Raw genomic sequence first — 21,126 nt, 5'->3', positions numbered from 1 at the left:
TACATGAGCGGATAATGGGTAAGTCCAGGGGTTGCAAGCGAATTTAACTGTTATATTCTTTTTGATAAATGTATGATGGAATAATATTTTTCTATATATATCATCAAATAGAGATCAATTAATCAGAATAAATCAATTAGAGATTTTATTTTTTACTTGAAGGCGAATCAATTCCATGTCACCATAATTTGTATTTTGTAACTAGGCGATCCGTTGGCTCTTTTGGATATCTCAGTGTTTTTTGACATAGACTATTTGAATATCTAATATAGAGTATATAGTAGGCTCAAAAGTCACCTTATCACTGACAACATGAACGATCCGTGAACCTTCATCGGCTCGTAGAGGTCTGACTCGCACTGCAACCTGTAAAGATGAATTTTTATATCTATATTTCAGTACAATATGGTAGAGAGGTGATGACCTAGTGATTAAGCTTGCGACTCTCAACCCTCAAGTCTTGCAAAACACCAATTGCTTTCTGTCATATTTATGTGCGTATATAACGCTTTCTCGTACAGTGAAGGTAAACATAATTAAGCAACCAACTTGTCTTCTAAAAAATACAAAGTTTATTAAAAAGGAATTAATAGGAAATCATAAAACATCTTTAAACTTGCATGTTATATTTGAGTTTAGATTAAGGAAATCGAGTGTGTTGTAAAAGCATTGTATGTATGTTACATACAATGCTTTTACAACACATTATCTTTTATTGTGTTGAATACAAGTTACTGCAAAGAATTGTTTTATTAATTGTGTTTTCCTTATTACATTATATGGGCGATTTGTAAATTTGCATTATTAAAAACTTATAATTATTTACATTATTTTAAATTTTATTATTTTTTCCGACGTTTCGCGTGCTTTACCACGCACGCTTCAATCCGTTTAAAAAGTGTTTTCTTAATATGTATAATTTATTATAAAATATAAATAAAAAGCGCTAAAGGATAGGTACTTACCAAAAGCTTTTCTTCGGTTACCGAACGTCCACTATTAAGTTTATCAGTACCAAAATTTGTTTGGGTCATTATTAGAGATGTTAGAATTAGACTATTAAATGATGTCAAACTATATTTCAATTAGCTTTATTGATACTAAGTTGAATATTTTTGAACATTTCATGATATTTTTCTGAAAATTTATAAAGCACACGGTCTTCAGTTCCGTACATATTCATGAACTGAACATGAAGGTGAAACATGTAAATACAGCCGTAACTTACAATGTAGTTGCTATGGCTGCAGCTTATCATCACAAACTCAGAACTTACATGCGCAGTTGTAGCTATTAATTTTAGGTTTAACCCTTTGCTTCATATTATTCTTTACAATCATCGCTCGTTTACGCATATTAAATCGTCGTGCTTCAGAAATATTTCTTTTAATATTTTAAAATCAGATAGATGCTAAAACTTGCTTGCATTTCATAAATGGCGCGAAAACAGTATTGAAGTTGACACATTGGAGATATCTGTATAAGATATACGTATAACACACATCTATAATTTTAAATTAAGAATACCTAAAATTAAACACAAAATATTAATAATAATTTTACAGATATTATATTCTTATTTCTATTATATTGAAGGCTTACTTAGTACATGATAAAAATAATAAAAAAAACTGTTTAGCAAAACGATTTTATTTTATACTTCAAATTAGGTCTCTGCCTTGGAAATTTTTTAGTTACAAAGATAAGATACATTCCATATACAATTCCTAAAGGCCATTTAATCTCTTAATTAATATTTAACTATATTTAGCTACGGAAAGTTGAATGAGTTGAGAAACATACTTTTGTTTCCAAAAACAAAAAAATCAAATTTGTTGAATTTCTTATTAAGGCAATTTGTATATTATACAAGATTCGGGGCAATTGACCGAAGTCTTCTAAAAAATACCAGGAAATTGAAAATTACGTCGCATTGTACCAGCTTTTCCTTCGGAATCTTTTCAAGGCAAAAATTAAAGCAAGTCCACAGTTTTTCGCTCGACCTGTCGAAATGAAGGTGAACAAATTAACATAGAAGCAAAATATGCAGTACTTCACGAGAAATATTAATATGACCGTCACGACACTCTGGTTATTTGCCAAACCGACAGTACAGTACATTGCTTCCAGTTAAAATAAGCGTTATGTAAGTGATACATATTTGTGGTATGCAAAAATGCTTTTCCCTATTTAACTGTGTTGTTTACTTTTGTGTTAACTATTTAATTAATCATTTAAGAAAATTCATTAACCAAATAGTAGGCTACCTCCTTTACTATGCAAATGATTCTGCTTTGGAACTCCTTACCTCTTGATAACAGACGAGCTGTCTCTATATTTATTTAAGATAGATGTATTTCAGCATTTCTCTTCTGCCTCGTAATTAGCAACTATATACTACTCTTTCATCCGACCATTACCTAATAACTTATAGATCCTGTTTTTATGTATGTTAAAAGTAAAAAGTGTAAATAAAATAATAGAAATTAATATAAATATATAGTGTGTATATCTAACGTGCCTCGATTTAACGACGACCTCTGTAAAGTGTCGAAATCATTGTGGTATTGGTTGTTTTAGCTTGTCTTCCATACAACGATTTGAGTAATTAAGTACTTATTAAGTTGCTAAAATAAGTAAAAACTGCGCAGCTGTGTACGTTCTTTTGTCGCTTTATTATTCTAGCCCGCAATGAAAGTCGACTGTCGTATAATGCATACGAACTTTCTATGAAATTCGTTCTTTTGTTTACATATTGGGATTGCTAGAACGTGTAGACTGTTGGTGACCATGACTAATAAGTAGGAATCATGGATCGTTCTACTACGATATCTATATGATATATTCTGAATTTTCTTCTCTCCATTTAAAAACTCTCTATAACGTTATAAGATCAACAGTCCCTTCAGTGTCGTTATATAGAGGGTACACTGTATATCCAATAATGAAACCAAATACCATACAATATTATCTTTATTTACAAGTTAAGACAGAATATTTTAATTTTATTGATTTTATAATATTGTTAAACAGCACCAGGAGCCAACAATTTAACTCCTCTATCAAATAATTTAAACAAATGATGTGATGGTTTCTGATCTATTTTATTTACATGTTCCTTTTCAAATTTTTTAGTTGGATACATAAAGGTTATATGACCTGAAACATCAGCACTTAACCCAGAAGCTAAGTGATCAACTTCTATAAGTACATGACACTTATAAGCCAGTAAATTTGCCAATACATGAGTTTCATCATTCTCACATGCAGCATTGCAATGGAACAACAAAAAAGAATTGTCATATGACCTAATAAGATCTATTATTTCTTTACAAATATAATTCACATCTCTCAAACTATACTCCAAGTCAAATAGCTGTGAAACACCATCAAAAATTACATTTACTGAACTGTGTGTTTCATGCATGTTTTCTATTTGTTTCTTCAATTTGTTGATAACAGTGCCACAAGAAATAATGTCATCATTTAGGAGTGCATTTACAAGCTCTTCACCTAAATTATAAAACTGTATTAGCCCACTTTCTATATTCTTATTTAAATTATAATTCATCTTTAAACCAACATTCTGATAATGCTCCTTAGAATTATGTGAACATATTACAAGAACTGGGCTTTTGATCTTAATGCAGTGCCCAAGTACACAACTTGTAATAAATGAACTATCACAACCATTTAGTTCCTTAGCTACGAGTATCTTATGTGAAGTTCCCTTATCTAAATGGAGACTTGTTATTATATCAGACATCTGAAACAAATTTTATCAATATATAATATTTATTATCAGCTGTTTTCAGTTTTATATCAGAACCTAATAATATTTAAAAATATATATTATTAGTAAATAGGATATTGTACTACTAAATGTTTTTTTAGCTTCTTTAAATAAGGAACCGAATGTTTTGTCCTCGACTATTTAAATGGTAATTTAATAAAATAACATGTATAATACGAATTCATAATATATTTTCATATAGGTAAAGGGTAGGCTTTGTAAAAGTATATAAAAATAATTAACAACAGTTTTGTCGCCTATTGTTTTACGTATATACGATATTATTTCAGATCTTGTAATTATTTAAAGACAGAATTACTAATTATTGAAACAATATGCTTATTATATACCTTATAGCGCTTGGCTTGCCTTTTCGAATACTTTTATAGTCAATAATTATAATATTATATCTAGTAATTTTGTCAAATTTGCTATTTATTTTATATATAATATCGAAATTGATTGATAGTTTATACTTAAATGGTCGTGATTGTTATTTAAACTTTTAAGGTTATATGCTTATTTGACAACTGTTGTGGTCTATAGTTGATAATTGTGACCACAGTATTATATAAATATTTCCACAGACTTCACCGTTGACATTAAAGAGGTGACAATGTATAGACAAATATTGCAAAATTCATAATGTTATCATGAGCCAACAATAGTTTGATTTTCGATGTAATTCACTATGACTTCAGCATGTTGTCATATGTTAATAAATAAGAGATATGAGACTGAGTATGGTTTCTACCAACATAACTGTGATATTAGTATAATATCTAGCTACGGTTTACGCCCTAGACCTATATTTTATATATACAGACGAGACCAGTGTTTTTTAACGTGGGGCGCACGCCCCACAGGGGGGGAAATTGATTTTTAAGGGGGCCTATAGGGGCATGGCACAAAAAGGGAATCACTGGATTAGACCATTTTTTCATTTTAATTTATCAAAATACTATTACCAAGTCTCTCTAGTTCGTGCTTACTGCTAGGTCCCTTGTCAATATGTGATATAGAGATATAAGCCTTTATTATTTTTTCATATAAACATGTAATTAAATGTTTTGGACTCGGATTTAAGAGAGCTAAAACTGCCACTAAATGTCATCTAAACTTTACCCACGAAGGAAGGAAATTTACTTCCATCGTCATTGACTTTACCTTTGAGGTTTGATGACGATAGTTGACACTTTAGGGGTGGAACTTGACATCGACTATTGTGTCTGTGATTCATTCATATATTGTTACAATTTACATTAACGAAATACAAATCTAAACTTCATTGACCATTCATTTTTGGTTGGTTCGCTCCAGTTAGTTGCTGCTACTAGGCAAGAAGGTTAGGGTTATGTTAAATAAACAATTTAAATGATAACATTAAAAATATTTTAAATTATCTAAAGGAATTACATGTTTTATCTATTCGATAATAATTAGACATTACGGTATAATCTAGTTTTTCCATTGAGGGAAAATAAGTGATAAATAAGTTAAACCTAAGCAAATAAGCGATTATTATTTATTAACGTTGCTGGTTACATAAGCGACTTTCACCTTGAAACAGCCTGGAGCCTTAAGCTGCGTTTATATTTGCTGAGGAAATAAACAATAACAGTGTTCTATTACAGAATGGGGGAAGTAAGGATATCTCGATGGTACTTTGGAGGTCTTGCCTCTGCTGGTGCAGCATGTGTAACTCATCCTTTGGATTTGTTGAAAGTACAAATGCAGACCCAAAAAGGAAGAAATGTGTCAATGTTCAAACTCACCCAAATAGTTTTGAAAAATCAAGGTAGTATGTTGAAAAAAATAATACCCAATAGAAAATATGTTAAACACATACCAAGCTTTTTAATTAATTTAAATTTTGCTTTTAGGTATAATGGGATTGTATAATGGAATATCAGCATCTCTTTTACGTCAGCTTACATATTCAACAGCAAGGTTTGGTATTTATGAAGTTGCAAAACAAACTTTGGCACCTAAAGATGTGAGTTTAAATTTTTCATACTCCAAATTAAAAAAATCTATTATATATATAAATGTGAACTGCCAATAAACATAAATGTAAAAAAGAACTAATCACCATGTATAGGTAACATTCTGTTGAACTGTTGCATTAAAGTACTACTAGTACTTCTTAGAGACTGAAGTTATATTTGAATGATATGGAATTTCAGGGTCTGCCTATTCCGTTCTATATGTCGGCTTTATTAGCTGGTCTTGGCGGTTTTGCTGGTGGTTTTGTTGGTAATCCAGCTGACTTAGTCAATGTCAGGATGCAAAATGATGTGAAACTTCCCCCAGACCAAAGAAGAAAGTGAGTAAAATATTATAGTTTCAATTTTAAATTGTACATGTTTGTCCTTTTTTCTTATATAAAAGGGTGTTTAATTCTTATTTTTTCCATTATGTAATTATCAATATTGGCTTTCAGTTACAAAAACGCAATTCATGGTTTGTATCGAGTTGCGGTACAAGAAGGAGTCTTGCGCTTATGGGCTGGTGCATCAATGACTTGCAGCCGAGCTGCATTGATGACTATAGGACAACTATCTTTCTATGATTTAATAAAGAGCTTGCTCACTACCACACCATACTTTGGTGATAATATTTCAACACATGTCACTTCAAGTTTATTAGCCGTTAGTATACTACTTTGCTTTACTGTGTCAGTTTCTCACTATAACTCAAAACTGAAAAGAGGTTCTGTGTTTACTACCCAGGGAATCTAACCATGTTTGGTAGTTCTTTTTAAAACTACTTCATTTTGCATTCCTTAATGACTACATTCGGTACAAATAATATCTTAGAGAATGAAATAGGGCTATTATAAAATCAAACTACACTAGGTTGATAAGTGAGAAAGCAGTATGTCTTAGAACACACAACACAAAGTGATCTGAAGTGAGTACAAAACTTGAATTTAAATTCAAGTAGATTGCTGTATTAGGGTTAAAATGTCTGGGATTAAGGGAACATAATTTTATACCTAGATGGAGTATTCACGACTTGCAATGTGTATTATAGACAGTGAATTTAATTTTTAGGGCGCGATAGCAACAACTATGACACAACCAGTAGATGTACTGAAGACTAGAGCAATGAATGCCAAGCCAGGTGAAATCAAAGGTATACTAAGTTTAATAATGGGAACAGCCAGAGAAGGGCCTCTCGCATTCTTCAAAGGATACATTCCAGCATTTGTGAGATTAGCACCGCACACTATACTGACATTTGTATTCCTCGAACAACTTAGAATTAACTTTGGATTTCTCAAAGTACAAAAAGTAGAATAGAGGCCAAAGTACTTTTCAAATAAAACATTGACTATTAAAATTCAGATTTATAGAAAATATATAAATAATAAATAGATACTTTTAAAAGTATCCTCAGTTTTGACATATATTGAATGTTGTATGGCCTAATTTGTGTTCAAAGTCATGTTCCTAATAGGGGAATTCAAAGTTTTCCGTCTAGCTAAATGTAGTGTTTACAATGTACACTTGACAATATTTTATGCCAACTATTATTATTTATTTTTACACTTTGACGAAATATAAAATAGATTTGACTTATAACTATTAATTAAATGCTGTAACAAAAATTCAAAACAGTTTATCTGTTGAATGTATTGATACATATAAATCATTGACTAAAAATCGTCACTATGTTCAATCACGATTATTATCCTATTTATGGTCTAATTATTAGTAAAATTGTAAAAATATAGCACATATATTTATAACGCTAGAGTTTCTATGTAAAGCGGTTATTGCATAGTAATTAAGTTACCAGTGAATAATTTCCTCTTGTGATCTGGATGCTGTGGTGATAATTTATTATTTTGTATGTAAATCGTCTCCAAGACGTAGGGTACATTGTATCATGTTGACTGTGTTAATAATTTATATTTTTACATTGCATGAAATGGCACAAATATTTATTTGCATATAATTTAAGTTTAAGCTTGATTTAGTTGCATTTAATGTTACAATTATTTTTCAATTAGACTTAGTTTTGCAAAGCTTTCCATTTTTTACTTTAAGTAGTAAATTCTAATATTCAAGGCTCTTGCTTACGAACTAACAATATGTGGTAGTAATAATTACTTGCAATGCTATACTACCAGCTTTAAAGTTACTCTTCCATTAAAAGAACTAAATATGTTTAACTATTTTTTATTTTGCTTTAATGCTTTTAATTATTTTAATGCATTTATACTCTGTGCCAAATAGACGTCACTTGTTTATAGATGTAATATTTTTTGATGTTTTTAAATCGGTCAGCCGACATTCCTTAGGAAAATTTTATTTAAATTAGTAATTTTAAGTTATGTGGCCTATGAAATAACGACATAAGTTTCTGGATTTGGTGATGTTTTTATTTACCGTGATAATAATATATTTATCGTTGAAAGTTTTAAATCTCTAATGTCTTCAGCACAAATTTATCACTGTATCTTCCAAGAGTATACATATAGAAATATTTTCTAGAAATTAATCTTTAGATGCATTTTAACCAATGTTTATTCATGTATATCTATAGTAATGAATTCACAAATAAGTGTAGAAAAATATTTTGTCATATATGTGGTTGTGTATTAAAAATTGTTACATAATACTCTCGTTTTATTTTATATTTAAGAAATACAATTATTATGAAAATCTTACCTAGTAGACACATATTGTAATAGGAATGTTACAAAACTACAAATCCAAATTTCATCTGTGAATTGAATCAAATCAATGTACCACTATTAGCTATGCTTTAGTGTAACCTCTTAAACTATTAATGATCATTGTAAAAAAATTGTTTACAGTAAACGTCATAAGGGATGTAAGGGCGCAATTTTATAAAATAATATGTGTAATACTATAAAATGACAAATTTCTTATATACTTAATAGTAATTCAGACAGATTAGAGATGAAAATATATAAACAAAACTAATATGCATATATTTATTTAAAACACACAACATCAATATCTTTGGCATCTAAATATTTAAATATAATTCTCAAAACTACACCGATAATAAGAAAATACGAATAACACAGAAACCTTCATCACTAGACACACAAATAATTAAATATTTAAGTTTTATAAAATGGGTATGATACTTAATTATAATATTTGGAATTCTTAGTTTTAATTTAATATAAAAGAATGACAATACTGCAATTTACGATATTTAAAGGATAGTTAATATAAAAACTGTCGGTACGCTGTAACTCCCAATAGCGACTGCGTTATCAATGTTAAGTTTCTTTACCACGCGAATCCCAAGCAACTACATCATTGCATAAGTGGTATCGCTGATGGAAATAACAGAGTAGCGGCACTGACGTAAGATGGTAAATTTTATTACGATTGTCTTATCTGGTTTGTTTGAATATTTTTCTTTTTGTGTAAATATGGACGAAAAAAATAAGCAAGTTTCACCATATTATTAACTAGTGTCGCGGGATTACGAGAACTGCTTAGGTCACTAACCAGTGTCGAAATCGAATTACAGATTTCAAACTTTTAAAAATCATAATTGTCAAAGTCATCAATTTTTATCAACTATAATTTTGGTAAAATCATTTTTATAATAGGAAGCCATTTTTTAAAAAGAATTGTCAAACTTATTTATTCATGAAGTTTAATATTGGCTTGAATTACATTGAGACTGAATTAAATGTGGAGTGTCTATCTATGGTTTTGAAGAAAATTACGGCTTAAGTTGCCCGTTCGTTATTTATTACGTGTTTGTACTACGAAATAAAAATCATTCGTCGAATAAAGCAAATAATATCGTAACTTTATTTGCTTATAAAAGTATTAGAAAATTAATGGTAAGTCCACAAGTAACAAAGTTATGGAATATATTTGTATTAGAAATACACAATCCTCTGAATGCAAAACTATTTTATTTAACATTTTTTTTATGTAAATGTTTTATTTAGTACGTGTCGGACACAGTAGAGCTACGTATTAACAATAAATTACGTATTGCTTCAAATTACATTTAAGACGGTACAAGCATCATACTCTGTCCGGCGTGCTGTATTAGAATTGTCGCCGGTCCTTGCATCCAAGGCTCGCCATCTACTTGCATAGCGCAAGAGCCTTCCAACTCAATCTAAATGGATATATATAAAATAAAATCACATGGATAATGGATGGAACAAAGTCTTACCATTTTTTTATTATAGGGCTTGAGAAAAACTGCTTTTCGACAGTCGTGTCCCACTAACACCAAACGGATTTATAAAAAAATAATGGTCACGGGACAAAGCGTGAGCTTATGTCATTGCCATACAAAAACGTTCTTGGGCCACGACTGTTGCAAAGTGATTTTGTCTCAAGCTATATAATATCCAAACATTATAATTATTAATTTTACATCTACCCTCTTATTCATAAAATAATATTTTATAAAAATAAATTTTCGACCCTTTAAATTAAATTATTTTGCGCTGCCGAGCCGAGCCGTGCGTTACTTTTTAACTATGCAAAATATAAATAATTTAAATTGACACAATTAACGCATTTCAACTTGGTAGGATGTATTTAAAATACAATATTATTTAGAACCAAAGGTATCGTTTCGGGAGTAGACTATAATAGAAGGAAATACATACCCTTACATCGGAAGCTTGCGTAAAACGGAATGGTTCTGCGAGACCGCATTGGAGCCTCGCTATGTGGAATGAAGATGATATTCCCACTACCTATATGTAAAGTGTAATCATTAAAATCAGGGCTGAAGGAGTTTTGCAAGGAAAGAATGCTAAGAATGGTGAAGCATATATAGAATTGTGATATTTGAAAGATACATGTTTTTTTATTGATTTATTTGGACATACACATGACACATGATATAAATTGACATACATACAAAAATATAAAAAGTGGTGCCATCCCTATAACATGTGGACACGACCAGCGAAATCAATTAGGTACAATAAACAGTGTTAATATAAACAATTTAATTGGATTAATTGGAGAGTTTCTGCCAACGTTTGTTCGATAATGTGGGATGTGAAAACATCTTCGATTGTATAAACGACTTTCGACCCGAGGAACTTGTATAGATAAACACAAGTAAAGGGCTTTAAAAATGGCTATTGGAAGCTGTGTGCTGAAATTTAACTAGCCGGCTGAAAAGTTCGTAGATTGACATAATTAGTGCTACCATTTATACGATTGTCAAAAGACACGTGTATAAATATGATCACTGTCGTACTATAACTTTGTAAGATATAGTATTTGAAATGAAACCTTTTTTGTTTTAAAAAAATATAAAAAGAAATGTGTTAATAAAAAGCTATTGGCGAAAAAAAAACTCTCGAAGCCAAGGCTTGGCTTGATAAACATTATTCGATTAGTTCATTGTGTTGTGTTGGACGTTGTTGTCGTTGCGTTGTGACGGTTTATATCCTAGATCAATTTGTATACGCGAAAGATCTCTTTAAAATGGGCGCCGCCTAAGCCCACAATCGATCGATCTGACAAATATCAGGAGTTATTTATTGCTGTTTTATAGGCTTATACAATGATCAGTTTTATTTACCGTCAATCTCATAAAATTATTTTTTATTTATTGACACTTCGCTGCAAAAACATAATACAATTGACATAATTAAATGAAAAGTACGAACTAACGGCCTTATGGCTTTCGAGCAACCTCTTCCAGTCAACCACTTTTATATGTCTATGCAGGCAATATGTCTCTTATTTTTATATTAATCAACGTTTTAGATCTTTTCACCATTAGGCAATAGTTGATCTCGTGAACACAATCCATACATTCGATATACTTTATAATTCTTTCGCAGTTTACTTGTATCCGAGTTTTATGCAGACACTTTAAACTAAACAGTTAAACATTAACCTTACCTCCAGCTTTCGATCATTCATACTTTGCTCAGGTACTTCTTCACTGCCCATACCTATAAATAAAATATTGTAGTGAAATACGGAAACTAGCTCAAAACGATTTCTCCTAGAATAGGTTTTAGACGTTAAAAAGGAAAGAAATGAAAAAGCAGTCCAGCAGTGATGGTGTAATGGCTTCAGCGTACACTCATCCCGGAGATAGTAGAACAGCCAACTGTGCATTAAAACATTTCTATCTATGCATTTAACACTGGCTGTAGGAGGAGGAGGAAACTGGTTTGCCTTTACCCGTAACCCAAGGCATAAAAACCGGACCACCTACTGCCTATTGGAAAAAACAAATGATCACGGAACAGATTATAGGACTGGATGCAAAAACAAAACGGTTCAACATTGTATCCATGGCGTTGTATATGAAACTATTTACCGGATTTCGAAAGGAAATCTACACGAAAACATTTAAAAGTAAAAATTAATAATACATAAAAATCTATTTTTTCAATCTATTTTGTGTCGTGCTGACAATCGAGTAAGCGACTTCCTGTGTTGCAAAATCGATAAATATACAGCGTTTAACACCTATACATTAAATACGTAACTAAGATGTAAAAAAGACTGTTACAGAATAATAGGGCTTTGTGTATCTGTATGGATATACTAAATACATACGTTATTAGCAAATTAATGAAACTTACTCCAAAGGTCGACGCCAGCACCCCAAGACGGTATATTGAGTGCGACAAGCGCTTGTAGCGGGGGTAAAGATAACTGCTCAGGCGCATACACGCGCATACGCCGCTCTAGACCAAAACAGCCGCCATCGTCCAACGCACGACCAACGCCCAGCACTAAATAGGCCACCTGTAAGTCGTTATTCCCATTCAAACATCAAATATAATTCGATGTCCGGCGATACTTTCGTTAAAGAACGCAAAGGTATAAATTATTATCGTCATTGTACGAGCCAAGGCTGTACATTTTGCTCACTCAGGCTTTCTTAGTTTATAAGCGTGATGATCCCTATGTACGTGCCAAGGTTCGTACATTCTTGCTCATTTACAAGCTTGACAAATTCCTATGTTTGTACGTGCCATGGCTGTACATATCGATCACTTATAAGCGTGACGATTTCCAAAATCGTCGGAGTTACGTCCCGAGAGTATAGCCCGACGCAGGCACTCTCTTCTACATTCGTTCATAGCGAACTAAATCATGGGAGTTACACCCCGAGAGCATAGCCAGACGTAGGCACTCTCTTTGACTGTTAAATTGTATTCATTCGGTATATAGCAATTAGCACGTCATTATTTCGCTCATATTCTATTGTAACACGCGAGTGGTAAATATAGAGTAAATCAATAAATCTCTATTATTTGAAGCATCCCGTTGACCCAGGAACCGTACATTTTGGTCCTTCGAGCTATCCGGGAATAGCGGGTCTTTCGCGTTCAGTTGATCGCGTTCGCGTTTTACTCCGTTTTCCTGAAGATCGGCGCCGTGGAAAAACATCCCACTGCTGGTTCGTTGGATCATCAAGCAAATCAAATACCATCATCCGCATCAATAGAAAAGAGGAGAGCAACGTTTTCAAGGATCCAGACTAGTCCAAATATATCGGCGTCCTTTCAACCTAGTACAAGGCGACAATCTTCAACGGAGAGAGGTAAACTGCAGTAAGCCCTCTCCCAAATTTTTTCAAGAATCCAGACGGGTCAAAATATATCGGCGTCCTTTCAACCTAGAACAAGGCGACGGACGTCAATCTTCAACATAGAGAGGCAAGCGACAGCGCTCGGTACAGTAAGTCCTCTCCAATTGTTTAAAGCACAGAATGTATCCTGGAGGTACAAGCATTTACAGAGAAGCGTAGCAGAGAAGCAAGCAAAGGGTCTAGGAGGTCCTTTTAAAAGATAATAAACAATCCCGTATCCGTCAACACGGTGTGGCGGAAGACGTCGGGTAGTAATCTACACGCAACATAACAAGAAGAGGAAAGCAGCCATTGCAGTAGGTAAGTCCTTTCCATTTGTTTTGAGCACTATAATTCTGAGAATTATCTCATTTATTCTGAGCATTTTATCAGGCAGAAGCGAATGGTAACGCATTGTTACTACGTATTTTATAAAACATTCGTTTAAGAATTTACTAAGTATATTATATATAAACTAGTTAATAATATATACCATAATGGAGAATTTGTTCCAAGCTTCTTTCACTGACAGCCTGAAATCCTTCAGGTATTCAAAAAAAACCGAAGAGTTGCTTCGTAAACAAGCAGCTTTATTTAGGTCCTTTGATAGTATGTTAGAACTATCTAATGGATACTCGTCATTGGATAAATATGATCTTGAAGAAGCCCTAGAAATATTAAAATTCCGATGGGGGTTAATCTTTAAAACCCATATCGAAATAGATGCTGATCTTGGAGGCTCCAACACGGAGTATCAGAATAAATTTTACGAGCAGGAAGCTATATATAGGCACCATAGAAGAGAGATAAATCTCAAATTGCATTCTAAAAGCCTACAGAAGAATTTTCTAGAAATTCATATGGAATCACCGGTACTTAGGGATTCACATAATTCAAAAAATTCATTATATGCCTTGGAAATGGCTAATAATCAAACCGGACAAGACTTAATTGCAAAACAACAGCGACCTTCATCAAAATGTAGCATCAGCAAAAAATCGCTGTCGACGCATTTCAATAAACGAGGAAATGAAAATAAAATACAATATTGTCAATTATGCAACTTATCTAACCATGGCCTGTTTAATTGTCAATCATTTTTAGCAAAACATTTTAATGACAGGGTTGATACAATTTTAAGATTGCAGCTTTGCACAAATTGTTTATTTAAACATGAAGTGGAAGTTTGCTTCTCGCATAAAAGATGCATGATTTGTTCTCAAAAACATAACACGATCCTGCACGATGCACTATTTAATTTAAATTTAAATTATTCTACTACGCAAGAAGAGCAATCATTTCAATATAAAATGGAAAATAAAAATTCTTCGTCTTCGGCAAGGGTGAAAGAAATAGCAGGAAATGGTGACAAGCACAGTACTTATGCAGATATTGGCCAAGGAGGAGAATTATCCAAATTAGTAAGGAGCGTAGTACAATCGTTATCTTCAGAGAGCATAGAACATCACAGCTTCATTTCCGGGGTAGGAGAGACCTTTCACAAAAGTACGGATCAAATTACGCTACTCTCTACTAAGGAGAAAACTGGTAGTAAATTACCTATGGATAAGCACAGTACTTATGCAGATATTGGTCAAGGAGGAGAATTATCCAAATTAGTAAAGAGCGTAGTACAATCGTTTACTTCAGATAGCATGGAGCATCATGGCATCATTTCCGGGGCAGAAGGGGGTCCCTTACAACATAATACAGGTAAACTTACAATGACCAGTTGTTCAGTTCATAATAATAACCCCAATGTGAGTACCAAAAAGAACATTGATGGTAAATTATCCATTGAATCTATTAGCAAGCCGACATGGCAACCCATAGAGCAGCAAACGCAACTTGATTGTAAAGTAAGCGAAGAAGATAAATCACATCGCGTTAATGTGGGTATCAAGAGAATGAAATGCTTACAAGTCAAGCAAGAAACAGAAGATAAACAAAACTTGTCTTCATCCATGTCTTCTACGATTAATAAAAACCTAAATCGCAGCTTAGTATTATCTAAACCTTTGTTGGAAGCACCGATTAAAGTGCCTACGGGGGCGTATTTGCAATGCAACTTAACACAAGGGTCCGACAAGGTTGTAAGAAACAATAGAATCATAACTAGAAACAGTAATAGGAAACGTTCGCATGGATCAAAAAAGGTGGTACACAAATTAAATGTTTTGCCTATCAATAAAGGCAAGAAATATATTAAGCAACAAGCATTCGTGAAAAAGCAGAAGGTTCGAAGTAAAAAAGGAGTTAAAAATAGAAAGGAATTTACAGGAAGGTCAAAAAGAAAGGTCAGAAAGAGTGATATCTTTCGTAAAAGGGGAAGATTGCGAAGCGTTATCGCTCCGCACTATCGCAGGTTCACCGATTCAGGATTTCATAAAAGTAACATACAGCAAACTTATTCAGTAATGCAATCCTATGAGTCCAATATGAGTAACCAAAGGAAAAGAAAGAAAAGCACCATCTATAAAATTATACTTAAAATTCCTTTAAGCATAAATAAATACAGTTCCATTTATGTATAACATACATCGTCGAAACTTTACATTCAATATTGAGTGAAAGTTATTATTACATATTTAATTTTATAACATATTTAAGTTCAGCAAAATATCATATGTTAGCTAGTGGATTGACCTACTGTGAAAGACGTCAAATACAATGAATAATATTATGTAGATATCAAATTACCGAGGTACGGTTGCATTTTATAACAATCATATTTAACCTAGGTCATGGTTTCAATCAACAACACAGTAATGTACTTTTATGCTCATGATAGTTCTCAGAATGTGCTCAAGACAGGTAGTGGATAGGACATTACGATCATATAAAGATCAAGAGACGTCACGGAGCAGTAGGTGTAGCATCAGCTGAACCGGCAGCCGGTTTCGCAGTGGCGTCAGGGAGACCCACCCGGGACCGGACTCCGATATTTCTTAGTGTTAGTGATAGTGCCGTGGAATAGTATAAGAAGTGTTAACATAAGTTTAGAGACTGTTAAACATTTCCTTAAGTTAAGCATATAATGGTTTCATCTTGTAAAGCACTACATATTCATCTTGCACTTTTTGCCTGGGGGAGTATGTACGAGCCAAGGCTGTACATTTTGCTCACTCAGGCTTTCTTAGTTTATAAGCGTGATGATCCCTATGTACGTGCCAAGGTTCGTACATTCTTGCTCATTTACAAGCTTGACAAATTCCTATGTTTGTACGTGCCATGGCTGTACATATCGATCACTTATAAGCGTGACGATTTCCAAAATCGTCGGAGTTACGTCCCGAGAGTATAGCCCGACGCAGGCACTCTCTTCTACATTCGTTCATAGCGAACTAAATCATGGGAGTTACACCCCGAGAGCATAGCCAGACGTAGGCACTCTCTTTGACTGTTAAATTGTATTCATTCGGTATATAGCAATTAGCACGTCATTATTTCGCTCATATTCTATTGTAACACGCGAGTGGTAAATATAGAGTAAATCAATAAATCTCTATTATTTGAAGCATCCCGTTGACCCAGGAACCGTACAGTCATTCTGTATTAATTAAAAAAATAAATGCAAACATTTGTATTTACCCATTCAATGAGGGTAGGTTAAATCAGCCTTATTGGTGATAAGTAAAGGTTTTTGCATGGATGTAAAAACATCGTAACATAAGGTAATTTACGCCCATCATTAGCCATTCATAATTAGGTCGAATGAGACTACGGGACGCCCAAAAAGAGCAGGCATTTTAGTTGGTGCGTTGCCGGCATTTGAGGAAGGAGGAGGAAGGAGCTTTTGAGGAGTGGAGGTCGTGTCTGTATCGTATCAACTCTGAGTGGATTCAACAGTTCGCTAATTCGCAAAAGAAAATGCCTTGTAAAGCTGATCATGCAAGACTTCCAACAGACATCAAGGTGATGCGGGTGAAATGTTAAGGCCATAGATATTTTAGTTTAAAGGCGTCCTGTAGCCTATTCATAAGCCGACAAGACCATGAGTGATACATAAACATTACCAAATTTTGAACACAAATAAAATGAAATAGAAAAAAAAAAACGGTACCAATTCAATGGCAACTTCACTCACGTAATTCAGTGTCTGGTTTGCAAATCGATAGAGGAACTGCTCCCGCGCATGGTGGAAGTCGAGCGCGACCTGTGCGTCTACACCAATACTTGCGTAGTTATACGCGTATAGTACACGAGGTCCGCGAAGGCGACCCAAACTACGTCTTTTCGGAGTGATCGTCACTTTCCACCTATGAAAACAAAAATTTCAATCGTTGTCCAACAAGATAATCGTAATTAAAAAGGATTTTCTTAAGTCATTTTCTGTATAGAAATAGGTAATCCTGATATCGATTTTGTATCTAAGAGATGTTATCTCCAATATTTGATTTTCACCGTACGTGCAAGTATTATAAGGCAACGCAGGCATGAGTTTTGTAAAAAAATTTCACACGCTTAAATCACTCGGCCAATGTATAATATAAAACGATATCTATGTTACAAGTGAATTGTTAATGTACTGTATATGTAATATGGCGATGAACTTAGAATTATGTGGTAAGAAAAATCCAAAATTGAATTCGGAATAGCTAATATTACGACTGATGTTGTAAGATTGCAGGCTTCTACTAAATGGGATGATGATAAACTCTACGTACATATTAGGTCCTTACATATGGCGTAAATTGGCGTTTTGTCGTACTGGCCACTTTGACCTCAAATACTCCTCTTTGGTTAGGAATTTCAAACTCAAATTTGTACAGCTATTTACTCATGTATTTGTGCTTCGATGATCGTCATTCATTTGTTTTTTTCTGTTTGCGTCACTCATTTTACAAAATGGAAAACTTAAAGTATCGCATTATTTGCGAGTACGAGTTCCGCCGTGGCACTAGTGCTGCGGAAACTACTCGAAGGGTGAATGATGTGTATGGCGGTCATGTTGCAAAAGAAAACACAGTTCGTTTTTTGTTCCAACGTTTTCGTTCTGGAAATTTCGACCTGCAGAACAAGCCCCGTGGACGGCCTGAGACCCAAGTTGATAATGAAGTATTGAAGGCTATTGTGGAAGCGGATCCATCGCAAACCACGTCCGAGTTAGCTGCAGGCTGCGGTGTTAGTGATAAAACTGTTTTAATTCACTTGAAGCAAATTGGGAAGATTAAAAAGCTTGAAAGGGTACCTCACGAATTGACTGAAGCAAACCGGCAAACGTGCGTCGACTGCTGCATTACATTGCTGAACCGGCACAATAATGAAGGATTTTAAACCGAATCATTACCTGTGATGAAAAATGGATTCTTTACGATAATCGGAAGCGCTCAGCGCAATGGTTGGATCCTGGCCAGCCAGCCAAATACTGCCCCAAGCGAAAACTAACCCCAAAAAAGTTACTTGTAAGCGTTTGGTGGACTAGTGCCGGTATTGTTCATTGCAGTTTTCTCAAATCTGGCCAGACTATTACGGCTGATGTCTATTGTCAGCAATTGGAAACCATGATGGAAAAGCTAGCGGCTAAACAACCAGGCTAAGGGATCAATGAACTAACTATGAGATGGCAAAAGCGCATAGAAAACAATGGTTCATACTTTGATTAATTAAATATATTATATTTAAAAATATTCAACTTTTTGTTCCTCCCATACAAAACGCCAATTTCATATGTAAGGACCTAATATTAAAATTATGTACAGTCAACATACCGGTCTAAGGGCTTCTCTACAGCTCTTGTTAAGGAATCAATTATGGAATGTGCATCTAAGACTGAGTCGCACGTCGCTCCCCATCCTAAGGCCCTCGACAGATCATTACCTGTTCCCATTGGCAGGATACCAACTGATGCCTAAAAAAGTCTTAAGTGAAACCATCGGAAGCTGTTACCCTTTATATATATATATAAAGGGTAACACTATAAATATATATATAATTATATACAATCAATTAAGTATATTTCGTCGTGCATGTAATTTACCACAATTACATTTAAATTCGCAAGTCTATAATTAGACACTTCAACTGGCCTTCAAATTGCAGAGTTGATACTAAAAATTTTATGTGTATCTAAAATTGCTAGGACCTCTTACTTTTTCTTTATCACTGTACGGAGTGACGCGAGCAAAGCCTATTATAAGTTAGAATACCTTGATATGTGGCACCTTGTGCAAGGCATTGAGCACCCAGCCAACAGTACCATCACCTCCCGCGACTAAAACCCGGCATTTTGGTGGCAGCCAACGAACCACTATCTCTGGTGCAGTTCTGCTGATATCTATCACCTATAAAGTATGAAAGAATTTTACTACCACTACTACAAAATTTGCATTTTATGCTTTGACTAAATGACATAAGTGTGTTTATCACCTACTTAAAATATTCTATGCACATTATACTTATACAAAAAAGTAAATGTTATAAAACAGATAGAATTAAAAATACAAGTCGACAACAAAACATGAGTTGCAAAATTACCTGCAAGGGATTTAGCAATCCTCGAAACAATGAAAGAACTTCATCGCTTCTATTGCTTCCAGATTTTCTGTTTGCTACAAATTTCAAGCCAATTTTAGCATTGAAAAAAGTGTATGGCAGAGTTTTGTTATATATAAGGCACACTCACCAAATATAATTAAAGGATTCCAGGCAACATCATTTGTATGATTTATGTTTATCATTTTATTTTTTTCAATGTTTACATAATGAGGTGGAATTATGATATTTTTATACTTTTGGAAATCACATGGCTGTAAAGGCAGTTAAGTTAATAAATTATAATAAGTAGATACAGTACATAAGTTTCATTTTGTTTTATTTTCCATATACCTTTGATTTAAACAAAGCCATTTCATGACTTTTAATAATTCTTTGACACCAACTGCAGAAGTAATTCTTAAAACTCTCTGAATCACTCTGACCGGTCTCACCACGTATCATTCCAACTAGAATGAACAATATAAAATATAAACTAATATTTTACTAATTACAATTAATTTATATATAAACATAAATAACATACCATTAACCCACAGGTGAGGAAATGGTTTTTCATCTCGCCAAGTTATATCTTTACATTTTACTTTTTTATCAACACTTCTGCAACAAAGCTTACAGGCGCTTACAGCACAACACTCACAGTAAAGACCATCAACTGGCAACATAAGCTTTGAACACACTGAACACTGTAAAATATAAGATAACAATTATAGTCATAACTGAATAACAATACATATATTTTACTTTCCATTACATAGTACACCAAGGTAAGTATTATTCATAAATGAGAATACTACTCACATAAATATTATATGGATTAGAATTATGACACTGAATGTTTCTCCATGTATGACCTCGAGATTTGTACTTAATCTGTATAAAATTCCCGGTCCCAATAAGGGAATGAAACGTTCGATATATTAAATATGCTATAAACAAACCGCCGATCACAAAATAATAATTAAAGATAACATTTGGTAAGTCAAATAACGTATTCATCGTGGAAAATAAGATTTACCGAACATTTTAAAATATTGTTAATAGAAAATATAATTAGATTTCCACAATTGGTATCAAAATGTAAACCGAGACGAAAAATTTATCTGCGTTTTAACTACATATTTATATGTATTACATTTAATTTACATTTACATTACATTTAATATATGTATTTGTTACAAATGAAGACGCATAAATTTTAAAATTCAAAATAAATAATCAACAACATTTTTTTATTTGCCTTAATAACAGAT

General features: G+C 33.2%; 3 protein-coding genes across 4 annotated transcripts; 1 reads left to right on the top strand and 2 right to left on the bottom strand.

Annotated features, from left to right (window-relative positions):
* On the top strand, positions 1 to 8,403 carry LOC123715798 (mitochondrial dicarboxylate carrier). 2 transcript variants are annotated; one of them, XM_045671109.1, is made up of 6 exons: positions 1 to 18; positions 5,428 to 5,591; positions 5,677 to 5,789; positions 5,980 to 6,119; positions 6,237 to 6,444; positions 6,850 to 8,403. In XM_045671109.1, the coding sequence occupies exons 2-6, from the start codon at positions 5,429 to 5,431 to the stop codon at positions 7,096 to 7,098; spliced, it is 873 nt and encodes a 290-aa protein (XP_045527065.1). In that variant the 5' UTR covers positions 1 to 18; position 5,428; the 3' UTR covers positions 7,099 to 8,403. The 2 variants fall into 2 exon arrangements, with proteins under 2 accessions (XP_045527065.1, XP_045527064.1); XM_045671108.1 differs by lacking the exon at positions 1 to 18 and adding an exon at positions 4,997 to 5,138.
* On the bottom strand, positions 2,956 to 4,317 carry LOC123715799. The gene is made up of 2 exons (XM_045671111.1): positions 4,144 to 4,317; positions 2,956 to 3,766 (listed from the first exon to the last, which is right to left on the bottom strand). The coding sequence occupies exon 2, from the start codon at positions 3,764 to 3,766 to the stop codon at positions 3,026 to 3,028; it is 741 nt and encodes a 246-aa protein (XP_045527067.1). The 5' UTR covers positions 4,144 to 4,317; the 3' UTR covers positions 2,956 to 3,025.
* Positions 8,404 to 8,728: 325 nt separating the features above from the next.
* LOC123715797 (diacylglycerol kinase epsilon) lies at positions 8,729 to 21,041 on the bottom strand. The gene is made up of 12 exons (XM_045671107.1): positions 20,675 to 21,041; positions 20,397 to 20,559; positions 20,204 to 20,319; positions 20,001 to 20,124; positions 19,853 to 19,926; positions 19,525 to 19,659; positions 19,087 to 19,226; positions 17,463 to 17,634; positions 12,381 to 12,546; positions 11,686 to 11,738; positions 10,428 to 10,517; positions 8,729 to 9,925 (listed from the first exon to the last, which is right to left on the bottom strand). The coding sequence occupies exons 1-12, from the start codon at positions 20,870 to 20,872 to the stop codon at positions 9,812 to 9,814; spliced, it is 1,545 nt and encodes a 514-aa protein (XP_045527063.1). The 5' UTR covers positions 20,873 to 21,041; the 3' UTR covers positions 8,729 to 9,811.
* Positions 21,042 to 21,126: the final 85 nt, after the last annotated feature.

Source organism: Pieris brassicae, chromosome 10 (assembly GCF_905147105.1).
Source record: "Pieris brassicae chromosome 10, ilPieBrab1.1, whole genome shotgun sequence".
In the NCBI taxonomy this organism is placed as follows: domain Eukaryota; kingdom Metazoa; phylum Arthropoda; class Insecta; order Lepidoptera; family Pieridae; genus Pieris; species Pieris brassicae.
The sequence above is the reverse complement of the archived record's forward strand: the minus strand, read 5'-3'. Positions and strand labels throughout refer to the sequence as shown.